We start from the raw sequence: 19,838 nt of genomic DNA, 5'->3' as shown, positions 1-19,838 counted from the left end.
GAAGGTTCTTGAAACAAACAGTCGGCAATAACCTAAGCAAATCAGCTCTAAATTGTTCTGGGAATTCCTATGCATCTTTCTCCAGAAATTATTATTTTTTGGAAAAATTGAAAAATTAATTATTTTTTTCAGATCATCAAACCACATTTTTTCATGACATAAAAAAAAAGAAAAAATCAATCGGCGTTAGAAGTCAACATTTCATTTGAATTAAGAGTCTTTTTGAGTATAAGTTGAAGGTTAAGAATTTATTTAATATAATAAAGGTATATAGATAACTTAAAAAAATATAAAAATAATTATGTTAATTAATATAAAATTTATTATTTTAACATTAGTGTAAATTTTAGTCAAAAAAAAATAAATAAAGGAAACTTTAATTGATTTTGATTTATCGGTATTCCCTAAAATTTTTTTATTAATAAAAATAAAGTTCTTATTTTAAATTAAATATATCTTATTGATATTTACAATAAAAGATTAAAAATATTAATTTAAAAATATAATGAACGTCTATGATTTTAGTGTAAACTTTAACTCATTTATTTATCAAATAAATTTATCTAATAAAAATGCAATAAACTTCTTTTTATAAATCGAATATAGGTTATTAATATTTAATAAAAAAAATAAAATGACAATTTACAAATATAATGGAATAGACTCGAAATTATTTATTTTAAATGTAATTGGCATGAGCAAATACCATGTATCAATGGCCATAAAAAAACCCATGTAATCCATCCAAGAATCCTGAACCTGTATCTAACTTTCAATTTTGTTCATTGCAAGCTACTTAAGACTTTTACCAAATTCCTTCATTTTCAGAGCTGTGACAGGCCATTATCATGTGATAAATTCAGCTGCAATTGTTCAGACAATAGACTTTGTAAGAATTAAAGTTCCTTCCTAAACTGAAACATGATTCCCCCTATTCACAGAATACAATCTCACCATAAATATATCCAGATTATCACTGTAGTTTGAATGATAAAATGACATTTTAATTGCATGCTTTTCGTTGTCCATTAAATATATAAAAACAAGAAAAAAATGGTGGAAATATTGCCTCACAAAAAAGTGGATCATGATGATAGGTCTATGGGGTTGTGGGCTTCAATATCTACGTGCCGAATACCGGGAACAAGTTCTTGGATCTCCTTTTCTAGCCGATCAACTTCACTTCCTAAAGCTGTGACTACTTCCTCGCCTGCAAATAAAAAGTCTTTCGTTAGACACATTACAACTCATTTAGCAGGTCAATGGTTCATCAACTTGCATACCATAGTTAGACATGATCTTTAGCAATGCAGAATCATCTTTCTCCTTTGCAGCTTCTCGAAACTGTATACATCCACTCCAGTTGGTCAATATGCATATGAAGCATTAAAAAAAAAAAATCCCAGAACAAGAATTTTGCCATATTGGATAATTTAGAAGGCTTAAGGCCTCCTGATTTAGTGCTCTTTCTTTACACTACCAATGTTTTAAAATCCAGACCAGAGATCGAACTGGTTGGATAATTCAACCAATCCGATGGACCAATCTGATATAGCTATGAAAACACTGGACTGATTTGTCACTTTATCATTCAATACACTACCGCTCCTTTGATAAGAAATAAAATCACTAAAATGTACCAAGGAGTAGCCAACTCAAGAACTAGGCAAACATACCCAAGTAATGTGTAAATTATGTGGTGTTGACAAAACATTAAAATTTCAAACCATAATTAAAATAGTTATTGGCATATTGACTTAAAAGATAATTGTGAAAAATATGTTATAATTAATGTTGGATGTCACAAGGACATCATTTCATTTTGTATATTAACAGTTTGTACAAGTTAATACACAAAATGAGTAGCACTTTAAATACTCAATTATTGGAGTTTATGCAAAAACATAAATGCCTGTATCAAGGAAAATGTTCATGCAGCCAGGAAAAACATGCCAAATCAGTTTATTAGGCTAGTATTTATATTTACACATAGATAAGTGCACAAATAATTGAACAAGCAATGTGTTGAAGATGAAAAAAGAAATTGGAGACTAAAATAGTTGACCTGTCCTGCCCACTCTTCACGTCCTGTTCTGTCAAGGTAATTTTGCACAACCACCACTCCATTGAAATCTGTAGCATACATTGTCTCAGCAATAGAAATAAATGCCAAAAGGTTTAAACTAGAAAATGTCAATGATTTATTTTAGCAGACCAGATCTAGCATAAATTCTGCGCTAGTAACCCAATGTCCATGATTTATTTGTTTACACAAGATACTTATCCTTCCCTACTGATCATTAATCCAAAAATACAGAAATCAACACGAATTTATTTATAATTCTAGCAAGAAGAACAACATATCCATGTTCGTAACATACTAGTATCATCAATGTGTCATTGACAAGACAACTAGCAAAATGCATCTCTTGTTTGTCCAGTTAAAATACTTGTATTGCACAAGATTAAGGAAATTCGCAAAATATGTTGAAATAGAAATTAATATTAAGAAAGCTAACCTAAAAAATAATAAGAAAAAAAGAAAGAGGAAGTGTAAGAAAATCACCGATCTCTGCCTTGAATCTGAAGAACCCAGGTCCAATCACCTCACTTTTGCAATCATATATAGCATCTACAACCTGCAAAAATTTCATGCCCCTCAAAATTTTCAAGAATGATCATAAATGAAGTGGATTTCAAGTTAAATAATTCTAGTACAGTATACCAGGTCATTCTTCAAGAAATGGAGAACCTTCTGCGTATCATGTTCATCAATAGCTCTCCCTATCAAGGCATGCCGGTTCCGCTGGATGAGAAATATTGCAACCTGCATTAGTAATATACTTCAATTAGATATACCACAGACCAAAATATGCTTGAAATCATTATAATAACATTGCCTTGAGACTTTTAACTCGATTCTGCCTACATAGTTCCTCCCTCCCTCCCTCCCTCTTTCTCTCACTTTTTAACACACACTCACATATGCATGTGCACAATGTCTTCTCTTGCAGGGACAATCAGTCCAAAATGAACTAGCACTCCTGAAATCATCTCCAAGCTATTGCCTAGAAGTCATTGCATCAGACACCTACTCAATTTTTTCAACTTTCATAATGCCAAATTCCGTGCATTCCCATACATATCATATGCTATTGATTAATTCTTAGGAAACAAATTTTTTTTTTTTTACAAAAAAAAGAAGGAAACGGGGTAAAAAGATGTTCCTTTAGCAAATGAAAGTTACATATTACACTTATTCCCAAAAAAACCCAGCTAAAATTATGAAAATAAACAATTGGCATTCTAAATTTACCTTGCTATTGCTGCATGGGTATAACAAACCTATATGTGAAAACAAAATTGGGAACATACGAGGCCAATGCAAGGCAAAACGCACCCACATGCATATTTCCTTATGTATTAATTATCCATGAATCTTGTTTCAGCAGCCTAAAACTTAATCAATTCATTCGATAAGTCATCTTTTCACAACTTCATTTCTTTACATAAGAATTTACATAAGCAATGTCTAGAAATCAAGGCTCATCATCAGAGTTGCTAAAGCCATCAAAGCACACAACAATCTAACAATATATAATGGAAAAACTTTTGCAAAAACTTGTACCAGATTATCCATTTCATAGAGGACTTTTCATCAAACTTAACTCTGCTAACATGGTCAAGCATTGTTTGCCACAGTACTAAATATGGCATAAATCACAAATCAAATCATGCACATCACCTTAACACAAAAGATATAGTAACTTGCCTAAATTCTTGGTCTTATCCTGCCCTTTCATACTTCATAGGAAATGTTCAGGCACACCCTAGTTCTTCACCAATCAACTCCTAAAGACAACACAGCATGTTTTCTCAGTAACCCATGAAAACACACAAATGACTAAAATCTAATTGAAAGCATATCACCTTAAAAACGAGATAGAATAGCCAAGAAAGCTGTAACTATGTCCTTAATTCAAGAGAAACCAAGCTTCTAGTTCAGACCAAACACTACTTAAAAACTATGAAAAACTAATAAATATCATCCTGCATGTTCACAGAGTTTGCTTGCAAATATCAGGCAGCATTTGCTGATGTTCAGTTAATATGTAAAAATTTCAGGGGTAAGAAGTATAACAGACCATTCCAAGAAGGTTGCCAACTATAATGGAGCCTATGGGATCATAAATGGCATTCCCAGTTGTATTCACTGCAACCAGTGATGCAGCAGCTATAGCAAGACCAGTTACTGCAGCACCATCCTGCAAAAGTTGACATAATCTACTGTGAAGCAACTAGAGAAACAAACTGCAATAGCTAGGAAAAATTGCAGCTATCATCATGATTCTTATAATTTTTTTTAATAATTGAACTTCATAAATGAACCAAGGAGAAAAACCATGCACAAAGGTATGTTTACACACATGAAAGAAGTGGAGGTCAGAAAAAGGGAATTGGGAAAAGATATGGCAAAGAGGTAACACAGTCAACACTCAACATCATCCTTGAGGTGTGCCGAAAAGAGAATAGGAAAGAAGATGCCAGGAAAAAGGCACAGGAAAAGCATATCAACAATTTAAGTAACAGATTTTCAATTTAGATATCCAGTTGACAATATTTTCCCTTTAGATCCTTCAAAACAATAGCCAAGCAAACCTATTAAATATTTTAGAGCAAGGGACAACAAATCATCAATCATTATACCAGCAGCTGATCAATTAAGCTAAGAAACCCTTAAATCTGACTCATGCATGAGAAATTAAACCTAACGGGGGCCAGAATGAAGAGCATATAGTGATATAGATATTTGCGACTTCAAAATTCTTCCTACAAAATGCAATTTAATCAGTCTTTCATGTAGTTTTCATGCTTCTACAGCCCATTACTTTAGCTGTCTGTTACAGAATATGAATTAAGAGAAAAAAGAACTTACAAATAATTCTTCTCATTTAAGGCAGCTAGTTAAATTAACCACATCATAAACACCTATGACTAAGTTATAACCCATAAGTGATTGACAATAAACAAGATAACTTATCACGCCTTTTAGGTTGATTTACTGGACAAGCCCAGTTGTATACATTCTGTGCATTGCACCATATGACTAGTAAAATATTTCATTTTCTAAAAGGGGAACATTCACTGTTAAGTCAGAATAAGCACAGGGAAAACTATGATAAAACTATTCAACCAGCTCACCTACATGTAGAATATCAAAATATTCCATAAATCCCACAAACGCTGCAGTATTTCTCAGCAGTGCAAAACATGCCTGCACCAGGGAATGCTTACCCCTGGGTAAGCAAATGTGCAGCATAACTGAAGATTAGTGCTATTGCTTCCTTTATCTTGTTTATTTTTAGTTTTTCCTTTGCAAGGCTAAAGGGAGAAGCATGTAAAATTAAATGCTTAAATTAGTTAATGGTACATAGGTAATGCTTAAATTAGTTAATGGTACATAGGTCAACATTAGACTCTTGTCTTAACTAAACTAATAGATCTATCCATAGCTTTAAAAAGTTCAAATATAAGAACTCTACAAGGCAAATATGTTAAACTAAAATATTATGTCATATCATCTCCAATCTTACTGCTACAGCAACTGAATATCTGAAATTCATTCTTACTCTTTAAATGCTGTTCCAAAATTCCTGCATTCAACAGGTTCAATTCTTTAATAACTAAAGGTGCACAAAGGCATAGTGAATTACCTCTGTCATGACTGCAACAGATGTAGGATCATGACCACTCCAGACATAGTCCCTTACTTTCATTCCCTCTGCTGCTGCACCTTTCTTGACAGCTTGTATGGCAACAACAAGAGAAGCACCTGAAGAGGTGATATGATAGTTTAAAGAGGGAAATCTGAGGACGAATGGCTTAAGCTAAATGCAATTTTGCAACAACAAAATAGCCTACAATCATAATGCTCCAGTTTTACCTTCAATTATAAATGAACCACCTATAACCAAAGCTGCATACTCAATATTAGTAGGGGGCTGAAGAAGACAAAGAGTAAATTAAGCTGCCATTTATCAAGGCAATAGCTAAAAAAAAGGAATAAGGAAAATACTAAAGAAGCAGAGAATATATAAATGAAATAAATAAATATATATATGGAAAATGACTTAGTCAAGTACATGTGATGTCCACAGGTTTTGAACTCCATGAACAATTGTAGCGCCAGAGCCAAGACAGAATATGCCAACAGCAGATATCAAGGACCAAACAAATCTTTCCTTGGAATAGCCATATCTGAGAATAAAGAAGAGGTTTCAGCATATCCTTAAAGAAATGAACTTGCGTCTTGCGTTTACAAATAATTCCCTGGTGTACTGTTTATGCAACAAATTAGACATAGGAATAAGCTGATAAAAAAGTCACCTATTTCTGTTGCAACAAAATAAGTGATATTAAAAAATTTAAATTTCTTAGCTTTCTACTCTAGCTCAGAAAAGCAACCGATTAAATTTAATACTTGAATTCTAGAAAAAAAAAAGTGATCATAATGTCAAGGTGGAATTCAAAAAATAAATATAAAAATTTGTTTAATTAGTGGAAATTTCAAAGAATGAGACAACTATACAAAGGCACATCAAATATCCATGAACCTATGTTACCCCAACTCTTCATTTTCCCTGAAGTACCTGTGTCCGACACATATTTGGACATGGGTATGGGGGTACGATCCTCCAAATGTATGAATAAACTTAGAAAAAAATTGAGCATACCCGTGTTGTATACATACCCATACCCATGAACCTATATTATACCCATGTGGAATTCAAAAAATAAATAAAGATATAAATTTGTTTATATGGTGGAAATTTCAAAGAATGAGATGACTAAACTATACAACAGCAAATCAAATATCCATGAACCTATATTACTTTGATTCTTCATTTTTCTTGAAGTACTTGTGTCCAGTACCCGTGCCCAATACATATTCGGACAGGTATGGGGGTAAAATCCTCCAAATATATGGAAAAACTTAGAAAAAATTTAAGTATACCCATGCAGGACACATACCCGTATCTGACACTCACCCCCTAGTCCGAGAAACATAGCTATGAACACGTAGATGCATAATTCCATGCTGGGAAATTATAACAGCTTGTAACAGAGTTGCTACAATTAGAAAAGGCTGTTTGTGCCACAGAAAAGAGACTTACGGATGAATAGCATCCGGTGCACGCCTTGAACTACTCAGACCATAAGCAAGCATTACCTACAATGCAACATGAATTAGTTTCTCTGCATTCCATAATCAATAAATTTAGTTATAAACCAATAAATCAGTATCAAGGTATCTACTTAATTACCTGATTAGCAAAATCTGCAACTGAATGAACCATTTCAGCTAACATAACATGGCTAGAGGTCGTTAACCAAACCCCAAACTTGAGAGAAAAGACAAGGAAGTTGCACCATAATGCAATTGTAACAGCTCGTTGACTAGAGGATCAAAGATTCAAGGCAAACAAAAAAAGGTCAAGGCAAAAGGATTATAAATAAGCTGAGATATAGTGGCTAAACAACTGGAATCTAAGTATTCACGAAAGCATCCAATGGAAATAAAAAGAGCACAAGCCACTTATAATGAAATATAATAACTAACCAACTACATTTATAAACATCACATAACAGCCACGAATTAAAAGAGATTAAAAAAACAAAAAAGGAAGTACCTGTGCTGATCATTGATTTCAATCTTCTTTATTTGTTTAGCCCTCATAAAAAAGCCTGCATTTAATACATAGATGTTCATTTGAAGACAATTTCCAAAGAAAAAATTAATACCCATTTTTTATAGATAAAAGATAGTACTACTACTTACTTCGATGGGAAGAGTAAAAATGTGTATGATGCTGATAAGTGATGGGATCATCAGTGGGCAATACAAAACCCAGCAAAATGAAACGTTTCGAACCTCTGAATTGTCCGGTAATTGTTGTATAGGGATTAAATTGAAAAAAGCCCTTATTTTGAGGGTCTAAAAAAATTGACTGGGAGAGATTGTTAAACGATGAGTTGACAGTGATGGAGGAAGAAGGGTGTTTGGAGGAGCGAAGGAGGCGAAAAACGAAACGACACGACGCTTGCATTTACTTGGATTGCAAATTTCCGGGAAGAATCCTTTATTACTAATCCTTCGGTGGGCGGATTACCTTATTATCACTCCAAATGGCTAAAGAATAGGTGGGATGGGAGAAGAACTGGCTTTTGGCTATCTTGCCTTTGCCTGTAAACCTCTTAGACTTGAGGAAAAGGCCAATAGCCGATATCTGATGTCATCTCTCTTATTCACGTAAGAGTCGGAAACAGAAGACCTCTTAACACTTTGATTTGGGAAAGTGGCCACCGCAGACCAAGCCCCCAAAGAGCTTGCCGACCTCAAAGACGCTCCCCCAAATGCTCCCTCAGAGGGACTAAGCTGAATGAAATGAAAAGTTGAATTTGATTTTTTTTTTTCGTTAAAGATTGAGATAAACCCATTTTGGAATTTAGGGTTTAAAGAAAGGAAAAGTGCAGATATGACAGGGGCAAAACGGGAAAATAGCTTTTGTCATGCTCGTACCTTTTTCCATATATATTTATATAATTTTTTTTTTGTGTAATTTGATCTGTTTATATAATTATATTATAAAATATTTGTATTATAAAATTTTAAGATTGTAAAAATTTATTTAAAATCTAGATTTTAAGGCCGCACTTTTGTGCGAGTAAAATACAATTATATATTAATTTAAACATTAAAAAAATTATCTTTAAAAGATCAAAGAAAATTTTTTTTATTTAAATTAATTAAAAATAATTACATATATTTTTAATTGTGTTGGTTAATGATAAAAATATGCTTGATGAAAAAGTGGCAAGCTTTGGCTAGGTTTGGAAAGAGAAATCAGAGCAATTATTCTCTTTTTATTTGACATTTTACTGGTTGTTGTCAAAATTATATTTAGGGTCTATAAATATTCAGCATAAAAAAAAAGTGTGTTTAGAAAATATTTAACACAAACATGAAATTTTATAAATGCAAAAGATGCAGACCTGTTCAACAATTACATTGTCAATCAAATTAATTCTTTGCTTGTTCAACTTTTTATAACCTCTCTTGTAAATCAATTCCCTTACACTTTTGATATTAGAGTATCTAAAAACATATATTACTAAAAAATAAAACATTACAAGTATATAAAATATTAAAAGAAAAAGCAAGAAAGCATGAAAGTAAAAAATGCTCGTAAGTCACATTAGGTTTAACCAGGTGAAGCATGTTTATTCTTACTTGTTCACTTTAAGAAAAACATCACTGAAAATTTATATTCGTTAAAAGTAAACAAAACAACTTATATTCAAATTTTAATTATTTATTAGAAAAATATTAAATAGTTTAATGCATTCCTTTAAAGTAAACACAACAATAGTCTTATGTTATTTTCTTTTAATAAAACAATCTGTTGATCCCAAGAATCAAAGTTTAATGCATGTCATATAAGATAGCAACATCATAAAGATGATATTGAACAGTATGGTAGTAGCTAAGAAATTCAGGAAATGTATTTTCAAAATTGGCACAAATATATCACCTGGATGTAGAGCAATGGTCTTTGAACATGTTTTATGGAATCAAAACTACTTAAATTAGAGTACTACTCATCTGTCGACTTGAAACCAAACGAAATTGCAAGCAAATAATGTTTCATTATAGACCCTACCTCCCACCCCCAACGTCATCCTTTTTTTTTTTCAAAATGAATATTACAGTTAAGAGCATTCCCTGTGTTAATCCTTTATCGAAGTCCCTAACAGATTTTACATTAATAGCTAAAAGAATATTAAATTCACCCTCCATATCTTTAAATAGGAAAGCATGCCTATAGAACACATGAGATTTAAATGAAAAATTGAAAACTGTGATACCAAGTTGATAAAAGTGGTACTCAAATAAAAACATCTTATAAAAGGACTACTTCTGGAATATTTTACAAAAGGTTCTAGCAAGAGCTTTGTCATAAACATTGTTTAAAGCTTTGTGGAAGTTTTCATCAATAATGATCAAATTGAAAAGATTACACAATGACACAACATTAGAAAGAATGCAAGTATGAAATTCTTGCAAGTGGAACATAGTCAAAGGATAGATGAAATGGAAACATTATTGTGATAAAATAGAGAAAATGAAGCAGAATCGAAACCAAAAAAATATCTAACTTTAAAAACAAAAAGTATAAAAATTTTCTGTTAAAAAATAATGAACTTAAAGCAGGTCAATAGTAAAATCAAATTAAAAACAACTATTAAAGGCATATTTTAGTGTCAACCTCTATGTACCAAACATTAGAGTCAATCGTAAACTAATTGTAATTTATCCTTACAAACTTTACCCTAATTGAAAAATTAGAATTTTCAAATGAATTCGATTTCAAAGTTATAATGAAGTGTTCAATCAAAAATCATTAGGACCTTTTCTCTATCTCAAATCAATGGAATGAATAAACTCCACAGATGGAAATTACTAAGAGAAAGTGTAACTGCCCCAATAAAACACAAATAAGTGATATTAGAAAAAATGAAGATAATTAGTGAACAATGCCAAGAACAACTTCGCAATAGGAAGAAAATAGAAGTTTTCTCACAACAAATAAACAAACACATTTCTACTAATGACATCAAAACTAACCAACTAAGGTAAAACATTTCATCATAAAAAAAAAAAAAGAAGAAACAAATATGGACAGTTATGCTGCTATCTTACCTAACCAAGATATCACAAGAATATTTGTAGTAATGGACCAACAAACAACATATCTGGGTATTTAATGCCAACATGTTTTGTTATTTCATGACGTCTCCTAGAAATGAAGCTGAGCAAAATTGCATATAATATATCAATGTCATTCCAGTTATCAAATCAACATTCTCTTTTTTTAAAACAATTAAAAAAAAACCTAATATTTGAAAACTTTTTTATTAAAAAAATTAAAAATCAAGCAACAAAAAATGAGTAGTAAAGGAAAATATTATTATTACCTATGAGTGATAATTGGACTATCTCTACAACTTTGGTTATTGAAAATCACAATGTGTCACCATTTACTTTTTGTTTTAGTTAAAATATATCTATTACATATGAATCCTAGCTTATTCTAACCAAACTCGGCTACCAAAAAAAAGTCAAAGCTTTTTGGATTAACATAATTTATTTATGCCAGTATTTTTTTAAAAATGGTTGATTTTATGTTACTAATAAAATGAAGATAGAAGAACTGGGAGGAAGGTAGTGGTGGGTAATGGTGGTAGCTGGAGACCCAATTGAGGGCGGTGAAATCGTCGTTTTTGACTTGGTGGCATTTCATCATGGTGCCAATAAGATGAATGTTTAAAGTCAATGAAATAAAAATGTTTTACAATAACATTAGGAACTAAACAACATGTCCAACAATAAGGATTACTGCCAAAGATACCAACACAAATTAATATCCAGGATGGTTGAACAGAATTTCATATATAAACTAAAGATTATAGTAAAATCAGGACAGATGTAGCTTTTGAACTTACTAATGATAATCAAGTTTTTAGCAATCTCAAGAAACTTAAAGCTCTTATCTTTATTGTTTGTTATGATCCGTGATCTCACATACTAAGTATGAGACTATTAAAACTTTCCTTCAAAGTCATAGCATATGATATATTTTACATAAGACTTTGTTAAACTTTTTTATTCCCTTAAAATGTTGAATTTCATAAATACATAGGAAAATATGATTAAGCACATCTTCTTATTGCTTACCATTACTTTCAAATTAGCATCATTTGATTCTACATTCCATTATACTAGTAAACTCAAATCAAAATACCATGATAATAATAAAAAAAATTGTAACATTTCTTACCTAGTTGCACCTCTATACTTTGAGATTCTACGAGAAAATTCACTACTTTTTCGATAAATTAAATCTAAAAATAGATTAATTAAAAAAGAAAAAAAGTATAGGTTTTGTTATTAAGTATTACCTCATCAAATATCCAATATATTTTTATTTTGATTGACCCTCCATTTTCATGAGCTCATTTTGATAAGTTGATTACTAAAAGGAACCAAAATAATAAATGAAAAATTAAGTGTTTAGATCAAAATATAAAAATCACAAGATTTAACAGCTTCAGTACCAAATAAATCAAACCCAATATAATGAATAAAAAAGAAATAAAAACTTTTCACAAAAAAATTGAAAAAAAAGTCCTATGTTCAAACTTACTAGGAAATTAAGGATACTATTCTATCCCCAATAGTTCAATGTAGCCAAGTCATATGCATGTGTTGTCGCTTTTTCATCGTCATAAGCATTTAATCGAAAATCCAACACTTGAATTAAATACTTTAATAATACCACAAAATTGATGATAAAAGGAAAAAGACAAAAGGAAATAGAAAGTAGTTTTTTGACACTATTAAAGAGAAAGCAAACAAAAAAAATCATATACATGTGACAAACTCATTTAGATATACTGCATTAATTTCAATTTGATTTGATTATCGTTTCTAGTACCATCAATATAGTAAAAAAAATCAAACATGACATTTATAAAATTAAATCAAAATTATTAGTTAATAATTTATGTAAAATAGACATGGATATAAGAGAAATACCAATTGGACAACCATTTTTCTGGTTTTTTTTTTTTAAATTTTCCTGACCATCTCCCTCCACCAGTTTCGAAATGTTAATTAAGATGCATGCATCTAGATGAGATTGATCTTTTGATTTTTAAAATACTTGGAATATTCCAATACCAAGCATCACCAAAAAATAAAAACAAAAATCATAGTCCTCACAATTTGTGAGAAACCCAACAGAATAGAAAGTAAAAAAAAAAGAAGAAAGTTTCAACCAAACAGTGAAAGGCTTGGACTGTTTAGGCAAAGATTTGGCCAATGAAAAAGGAAAGAAAAATAGAATAGAAGAAAGAAATGAAAAGTAAAGAGTAAAGAGGTTAGCCAAACTTTGGTCTTTTCCAATGGGTTTCTAATCTTTGTAATGGTCTTTTATTTGAAGCTTCTAGAAACAAAAATTTCCTAAAATTACCTTCAATCACATTTTCTTTTTTTTGACATTGTTGAGCTGTCTTTTTCAACACAAATAGGGGATAGTTTTTATATTAAGGGATAAAAATGAAATAACAAAAGTACTAATTTTAAATTATATAATAAAAAAATAAATTTAATATGATAAATTCAATATTTATTTTTAATTTTTTAAAGACACAATAAAGATTTTACAAGAACAAAGATGTAAATAAGATTTTTCTTCAAGATGTCAAAGAAGAAACAAAGACCATGAAAAATTAGGATCAAGAATGAGAATATTCTTTCCACCTTTAAACCCTATTTGTTGACATTGCTACTACAAAACTTTTTTACTTAAAAGAGAAACTTACTACTAATAAAATTCTACTTTTAATTTCTTACTAAGTGAGTCCCTGCACATTATTGTGGGTCAAAAATTTTTTATTTTGTCATTCATATTTATTGGTTTTATTGCTAAAAATGTACTTAACTTAGAAAAAAAGTGAAAAATGACAAAATGTACAAAAAAATCAAGTGAGGATGATATGCAAATACTTAAATTGGCCTCATATCTTGAATTAATTTGATATCAATTTTTTACAAAAACGTCCATGTTGAATTGAGATGGATCGAAACCTATCTAATTCTAATTGTTTTGTCATCCTTATTAATTGACTCATTTTGTTGTAAAATCTATTTAATTAGGAAAAAGATTGAAAAAGGAAAATAAAATCAAATATAAGTGTGATATTAATACATCGCTAATTTAAAAAAAACCATCAAATTTAAAAAGGAATAATTGAAGAAAAGTAAAAAATATATTTTAAATAATCATATTAAATGGGCCCATGTTAAAAAATTTTTTAAATATATATATTTTAAAATATTAATTTTTTAAAAAAATAAATAGCAAAAAAATTAAAAAAGAAAAACAAAAAAAAGAATCAATTAACTTAACATGTGGCATACTGATATACTATAAATATTAAGTGGGTCTTTAAAAAATAAAAAAATTATTTATTAAATATATTTAAAAAAAGAAATATAAACTTGTGAGATACTATTTGTACAAAATGGGTTTGATAAAAAATAAAATATTAAAAAAAACTTTATTCAACATTTTTTAAAATTTAAAAAAGAAAAAAGTAAAAGAGGGTAAAAAAAAATAGAAAAGAAAGTTTGATATAAGTTGGTCTCAAACATAAAAAATAAAATATTCTAAAAATATATTTTATAATTTTAAAAAACTTTTAACAAATAATTTAAAAGAAAAAATTTAAAAACCTAAAAAAATAAAAAATTAACAAAGGAAAAAAACCTGAAAACAATAGCTTAAGAGAATGATATTGTCGATCATACATTACTCAAATAAGTCATAAAAATCTTTATTAAATATTTTTTTTAAAAAGCAAAAGTTAAAAAGGATAAAAAAATTAAAAAAAGAGTTTAGCATAAGTGGATTTTACACGTAAAAAATACAATCATTTAAAAAATATATTATTTATAATAAAAAAAGAAAAAAAATGTGACTTACAATTGGTATCAAATGGATCCTACAAAAAATAAAATTTAAAAAACTTTGTATTAAATATTTTTTAAATTTAAAAATGAAAAAAGTAAAAATTAATACTTTTGAATCTCTAACTTATTTGGTATTTGTTGTATAGGGATTAAATTGAAAAAATTCCTTATTTTGGGGTCTAAAAAAATCAAGCAGAGAGATTGTTAAACAATGAGTTGATAATAATGGAGGAAGAAAAATGTTTAGTGGATTGAAGAGGTGAAAAACGATATGACACGATGCTTGCATTTACTTGTATTGCAAATGTCAAAGAAGAATCCTTTATTACTACCTTTTTCCTTTCCTAGAAAGTTGAATTTGAATAAATTTTTTTTTTATAATGTTAAAGATTGAGATAAAACCATTTTAGGGGTTTAGAGTTTAAAAAAGAGGAAAGTGCCGAAATGAAAAGGACAAAATGAAAAAATAGCTCTTGTTCTACTTCATACGCTTCTCCATATATATAATATATATATGTAAAACTTTTTTTTTTGTGTATCTTGATCGTTCCTCATATATATTTTATATTATAAAATATTTGTATTACAAATTTTTAAAGTTGTGTAAGTTTATTGAAATAAGTGAAATAACAAAAGTATTAATTTTAAATTATATAATAATAAAATAAATTTAATTTGATAAATTCAATATTTATTTTTAATTTTTAAAGACACAATAAAGATTTTACAAGAACAAAGATGGAGAGGAGATTTTTCTCTAAGCTGTGAATAAAGATATAAAGGTTGTGAAAAATTAGGGTTAAGGACGATAATGTTCTTTCCATCCTTAAAACCTGTTCGTTGACATTGCCATTAAAAAGTTTTTTTACTAGAAGGTGCAACGTAGTACTAGTAAAATTCTATTTTTAATTTCTTACTAGGTAAGTCCCTAGGCGTTGCCTCGAGTCAAAATTTTTTTATTTGCCATTCATATTTATTGGTTTTATTGTTGAAAAATGTACTTAATTTTTTAAAAAAAGAGATGAAAAATGGTAAAATGTACAAAAAATTAAGTGAGGGTGACATGCAAATACTTAAATTGGCCTCATATCTTGAATTGATTTGATATCAATTTTTTACAAAAAAGCACATATTAAATCGAAATGGATAGAAACCAATCTAATATTAATTGTTTTGTCATTATCATTAATTGACTCATTTTGTTGTAAAATCATCCAATTATAAAAAGATTGAAAAAAGAAAATAAAATCAAATTCGAGTGTGATATCAACACATTCACTAATTTTTTTCTTTAAAAACTATCAAATTAAAAAAAGAAAAAAAACCTCAAGAAAAGGAAAATATATATTTGAAATAATTATATCAAAATAGCCTCATAGTAAAAAAGTTTTAAATATATATTTTTAAAATATTAAATGTTTGAAAAAATAAATAGCAAAAAAAAGACAAAAAAAGAGTCAATTGATTTAACATGTGGTATACTTATATATTATTGATTTCAAATGTGTCTTTAAAAAATAAAAAAAATATTTGTTAAATATATTAAAAAAAGTAAGAAAATTTTAAAAATAAATAATAAACATGTCACATACTATTGGTACCAATTGTGTTCAACGTAAAAAATAAAATCTTCAAAAAAAATTATTCAATATTTTTTAAAATTTAAAAAGAAAAAAGGTAAAAAAAAAGAAGCAAAAAAGAAAGTTTGATATAAGTGGGTCTCAAACATAAAAAATAAAATCTTCTAAAATATATATCTTATAAATTTAAAAAATATTTGATAAATAATTTTAAAAAATTAAAAACCTAAAAATATAAGGAAAAAAAAACATAAAATTAACATATGATAGCCCAATGGAATGATATTGTTGACTGTACATTACTCAAATAGACCATAAAAAATCTTCAAAAAATCTTTATTAAATATTTTTTCTAAAAGGAAAAAGTTAAAAAAGGATAAAAAACAAAAAATAAAAAAGGAGTTTAGTGTAAGTGGATTCTATACGTAAAACATATAATCTTTTAAAAAATATATATTATTCATAATTTAAAACACAAAAAAGTAGGAAAAGAATTAAAAAAAATGTGACTTATAATATATATCAAGTGGATCCTATAAAAAAATAAAATCTTAGAAACTCTGTGTTAAAAGTTTTTTTAAATTTAAAAATAAAAAAAAAAGTTAAAAAGGGTAAAATATAAAAAAAAAAGTTTAATATAAGTGGCTTCCAAATATAAAAAATAAAATCTTTAAAAATATTTTTTATATTTTTTGAAAATATTTATTAAATAATTTAAAAGGAAAAATAAAGAAAACCAAAAAAACCAAAAACAAAAAAGAAAAAAGAAAACTTTGAAAATGACACACGACAGCTAAAGGAAACGGTATAGTTAACTAAACATCACTCTAGTATGTCATAAAAAGTAAAACCTAAAAAGATTTTAATTAAACTGTTTTATTTTAAAACGAAAATTTGAAAAGGGCAAAAAAGAAAATGCAAAAAAAAAAAATTGGTATACATGTATGTCTACACATAAAATATAATGTTTTAGAAAATATATAAATTTTTTTGTAATTTAAAAAATATTTATTAATTTTATAAAAATATTTAAAAAAATAAAAAAAAAATCTTGCACAACACGTGACATTAAAAAAAGGTACTATGTCCCACGTGTTACCAAAATTTAAGTAATGGATTCTTATTTTGTTAGTATGTTATATTATTAGAATTTTGTCCATGCATTATTACGAGGGCAACATTACTTTATTTGCATATTTTAATTTTTAAAAACATTTATATTTTTAGATATTCATATATAAATTATACGTAATTTAATTGTACTATGCTATATACTAAAGTAGGGTATCATTGACATTGTCATAGTAATGGATTCTTGTATTTTTTTTCTTGATCGAAATAAAAAAACACTTAATCTTTTTTTTCTTTCATCAAAAGTTTTGTATTTTTTTCCTATGGTTTCTCTTTTTCGTCGTGCTAGATTTTTTTATTTGACTTTGCAATTTCCTTTTTCTTATTTTTTAAATAAATGATTTCTTTTTTCTTACTTTGTATTTTTATATTATTTTTATTTACATAATAATTAATTACTCCATTTTTTGTAATGAACTTTTTTTTACAATTTTCTCAAATTTTTTTTTATAAATTATATTTTTATGCAAGAATAAGTATTAATCATATAACAAAGCATTTAAAATCTATATGAACTAACCTTTATAAATTATTAGTTTTTCTTTATTTTATTATCTAATGTGTAATTTTATTTTGATAATAGTAATATTTTTATACTCAATTGATGTATACCAAGTTCTTAGATTAAGAATTATAATGGTATATTAATGAATTTTAACCGACAATGGTGTTTTTACAAAAATGTAAAATATATCATTAGTCACTCAATTATGATCATATTTTTAAAATGGCCATTCAACTAATAAAATTTTTAATTTAGTTGTAAAAGTTAGAGTAAGTATTTTTTTTTTCACCCACCATTATTCTTTAATGGTGTGATGATGACATGACAATGCCATGTTAGCTATCAAGTACCATGTGGCATTGCTTCGTCACTTGATATGCCACGAAGTATTATTGACAGGCATTATCAATTTTGAAAAAATAAGTTTTGTTGATGTAGTAATGCCACATGACATCTGATAGCTGGTATAGTATTGTTAAGGCAACACATTCATAGAGACTAACGGTTGGGTGACCAGAAAAAATACTCCAACTTTAGTAATTAAATTAAAAATTTTAATAGTTTAGTAATCATTTTAAAAATACAATTATAGTTAATTGACAAATGGTGCAATTTACCCAAAAAATACACATTAATTTTTTTATTATAAACAATAATTTTTTTATCATAAACAAGGAAGTGTTGATAGACACTTTCAGGGTTTTTTTTAATACTTATCTAATTATTTTCTTAATTATTTGGTTATTATATTCATTTTAATAATTTTTAGATTTAATCTTTTAATAAATGCCCTTTTTTATTTCACTTTCAAATCACTCTAAAACATTCTTAAAACTTCTCAGAAAAATTTTTTGCTTCATTTTTTCTCTTTTTTAATATTCTTCGTAAAATATTAAAAAATTCTTAAGCTTAACCAATAAGGAGCCTAAATTTAAAAGATTAGGTGACCAAAAGGGTTTTAAGGAATCTAAGGTTAATGAAGCTCAAATTAAGAAGATTTTTAGTTTTGAGAAAACTCGTTTAAGAGTTTTAATCTAGTTAAAATTTTATCCAAAGAGTCCAGTCTAGATGAGACTCTTTCAAAGAGTTTTGATCCATTTGAAATTTTGTCCAATGAGTCCCATTCCAAACAAAACTCTCTCAAGGAGTGTAATCCTACCGGAACTCAATTTAAAGAGTCTCAATCAGACTGAAAACTCTTTCAAAGAAGTCTTGATCCAATTGAAGCTTTGTCTAATGATTGATTGTGATTTAAAGAGTTTTAATAAAGAAGTTTTCATCAACTATCAAGGTAAATTTAATTCTTTAAGCATAATTTAGGGCATGTGGCTTGCCTATGAAATCTATGACATGTAGATTAGAAGTATGCATGACATTTATTTTTAGATTAAAATTTATATATTATTATGATGTTATTATAAATTTTTAAATGATTTTATTATATTTTTATATTGCACACAAAAAGCTATCTAAGGTATGGCATTTGGGTAATTTTGTAGGTTGTTGTATGAAATGAATATGAAATCAAGGTTACAAGGTATTTTTCGTTGAAATAGTCCTTGTAATATAAAAGAATGTAGCACCAATAGAGAGTTGCACCAAATGATTATAAGTAACCCACCATAAGGCGTGTTTGAAAAATACTTTTTTTAGACTTATTTCACCTTTACCAAACCTTGAGGTGCAAAAAAGAAAGCTAAAATAGTCTATGAGATACAATGTAGCCAATGTTTGAACTCACATTACACTAATAAAGTCCAAACCATTAAACACCCTTAGTGAGAATGGAAATACTAACTTAAGACTTGTGTTTTCTACAGTAAACAAAGTCTTAATGACTTTATTCTACTTTGAAAGTGAGGAAGACAAAATTTCATAGAGTGTTTGATTGAATTTTGGATATATAAATATGTAGTCTTGCCATTTCTATTTATAATGACCAAAGAGAAGGGTTATGACACTTTTATCTATGTCATTTCACTTAAAAGATACAACCTTAAACCAAATAACACCTTTATGAATAATT

General features: G+C 28.0%; 1 protein-coding gene across 3 annotated transcripts; it reads right to left on the bottom strand.

Moving 5' to 3' along the window:
• Nucleotides 1-728: 728 nt before the first annotated feature.
• On the bottom strand, nt 729-8,573 carry LOC111275336 (metal tolerance protein C4-like). Of its 3 annotated transcripts, XM_022860631.2 has the most exons (14): nt 7,841-8,573; nt 7,692-7,746; nt 7,326-7,458; nt 7,176-7,231; nt 6,144-6,258; nt 5,945-6,002; nt 5,715-5,833; nt 4,146-4,265; nt 2,726-2,827; nt 2,567-2,639; nt 2,066-2,133; nt 1,284-1,344; nt 1,070-1,210; nt 729-863 (listed from the first exon to the last, which is right to left on the bottom strand). In XM_022860631.2, exons 1-13 carry the CDS (start codon nt 8,106-8,108, stop codon nt 1,086-1,088), a joined length of 1,353 nt encoding a protein of 450 aa, XP_022716366.2. In that variant the 5' UTR covers nt 8,109-8,573; the 3' UTR covers nt 729-863; nt 1,070-1,085. The 3 variants fall into 3 exon arrangements, with proteins under 3 accessions (XP_022716366.2, XP_022716365.2, XP_022716368.2); XM_022860630.2 differs by lacking the exon at nt 729-863 and having other exon boundaries at nt 887-1,210; XM_022860633.2 differs by lacking the exons at nt 729-863; nt 4,146-4,265 and having other exon boundaries at nt 887-1,210; nt 7,841-8,502.
• Between the last annotated feature and the right edge of the window lie 11,265 nt (nt 8,574-19,838).

This window comes from Durio zibethinus, chromosome 26 (genome assembly GCF_047325235.1).
Source record: "Durio zibethinus cultivar Kanyao isolate XHJ-2024 chromosome 26, ASM4732523v1, whole genome shotgun sequence".
Taxonomy (NCBI): Eukaryota; Viridiplantae; Streptophyta; class Magnoliopsida; order Malvales; family Malvaceae; genus Durio; species Durio zibethinus.
This window is presented reverse-complemented; position numbering and strand designations above follow the sequence as displayed.

What these genes read in the sequence shown, in the direction of transcription:
- LOC111275336 (XM_022860631.2), bottom strand. Translation starts at nt 8,108, where the DNA reads ATGCAAGCGTCGTGTCGTTTCGTTTTTCGCCTCCTTCGCTCCTCCAAA. An exon ending in TTGCAGATTTTGCTAATCAG is followed by an intron (nt 7,232 to 7,325) that starts GTAATTAAGTAG and finishes GTTGCATTGTAG; the next exon opens with GTAATGCTTGCTTATGGTCT. An exon ending in CAGATTCAAGGCAGAGATCG is followed by an intron (nt 2,134 to 2,566) that starts GTGATTTTCTTA and finishes TGTATGCTACAG; the next exon opens with ATTTCAATGGAGTGGTGGTT.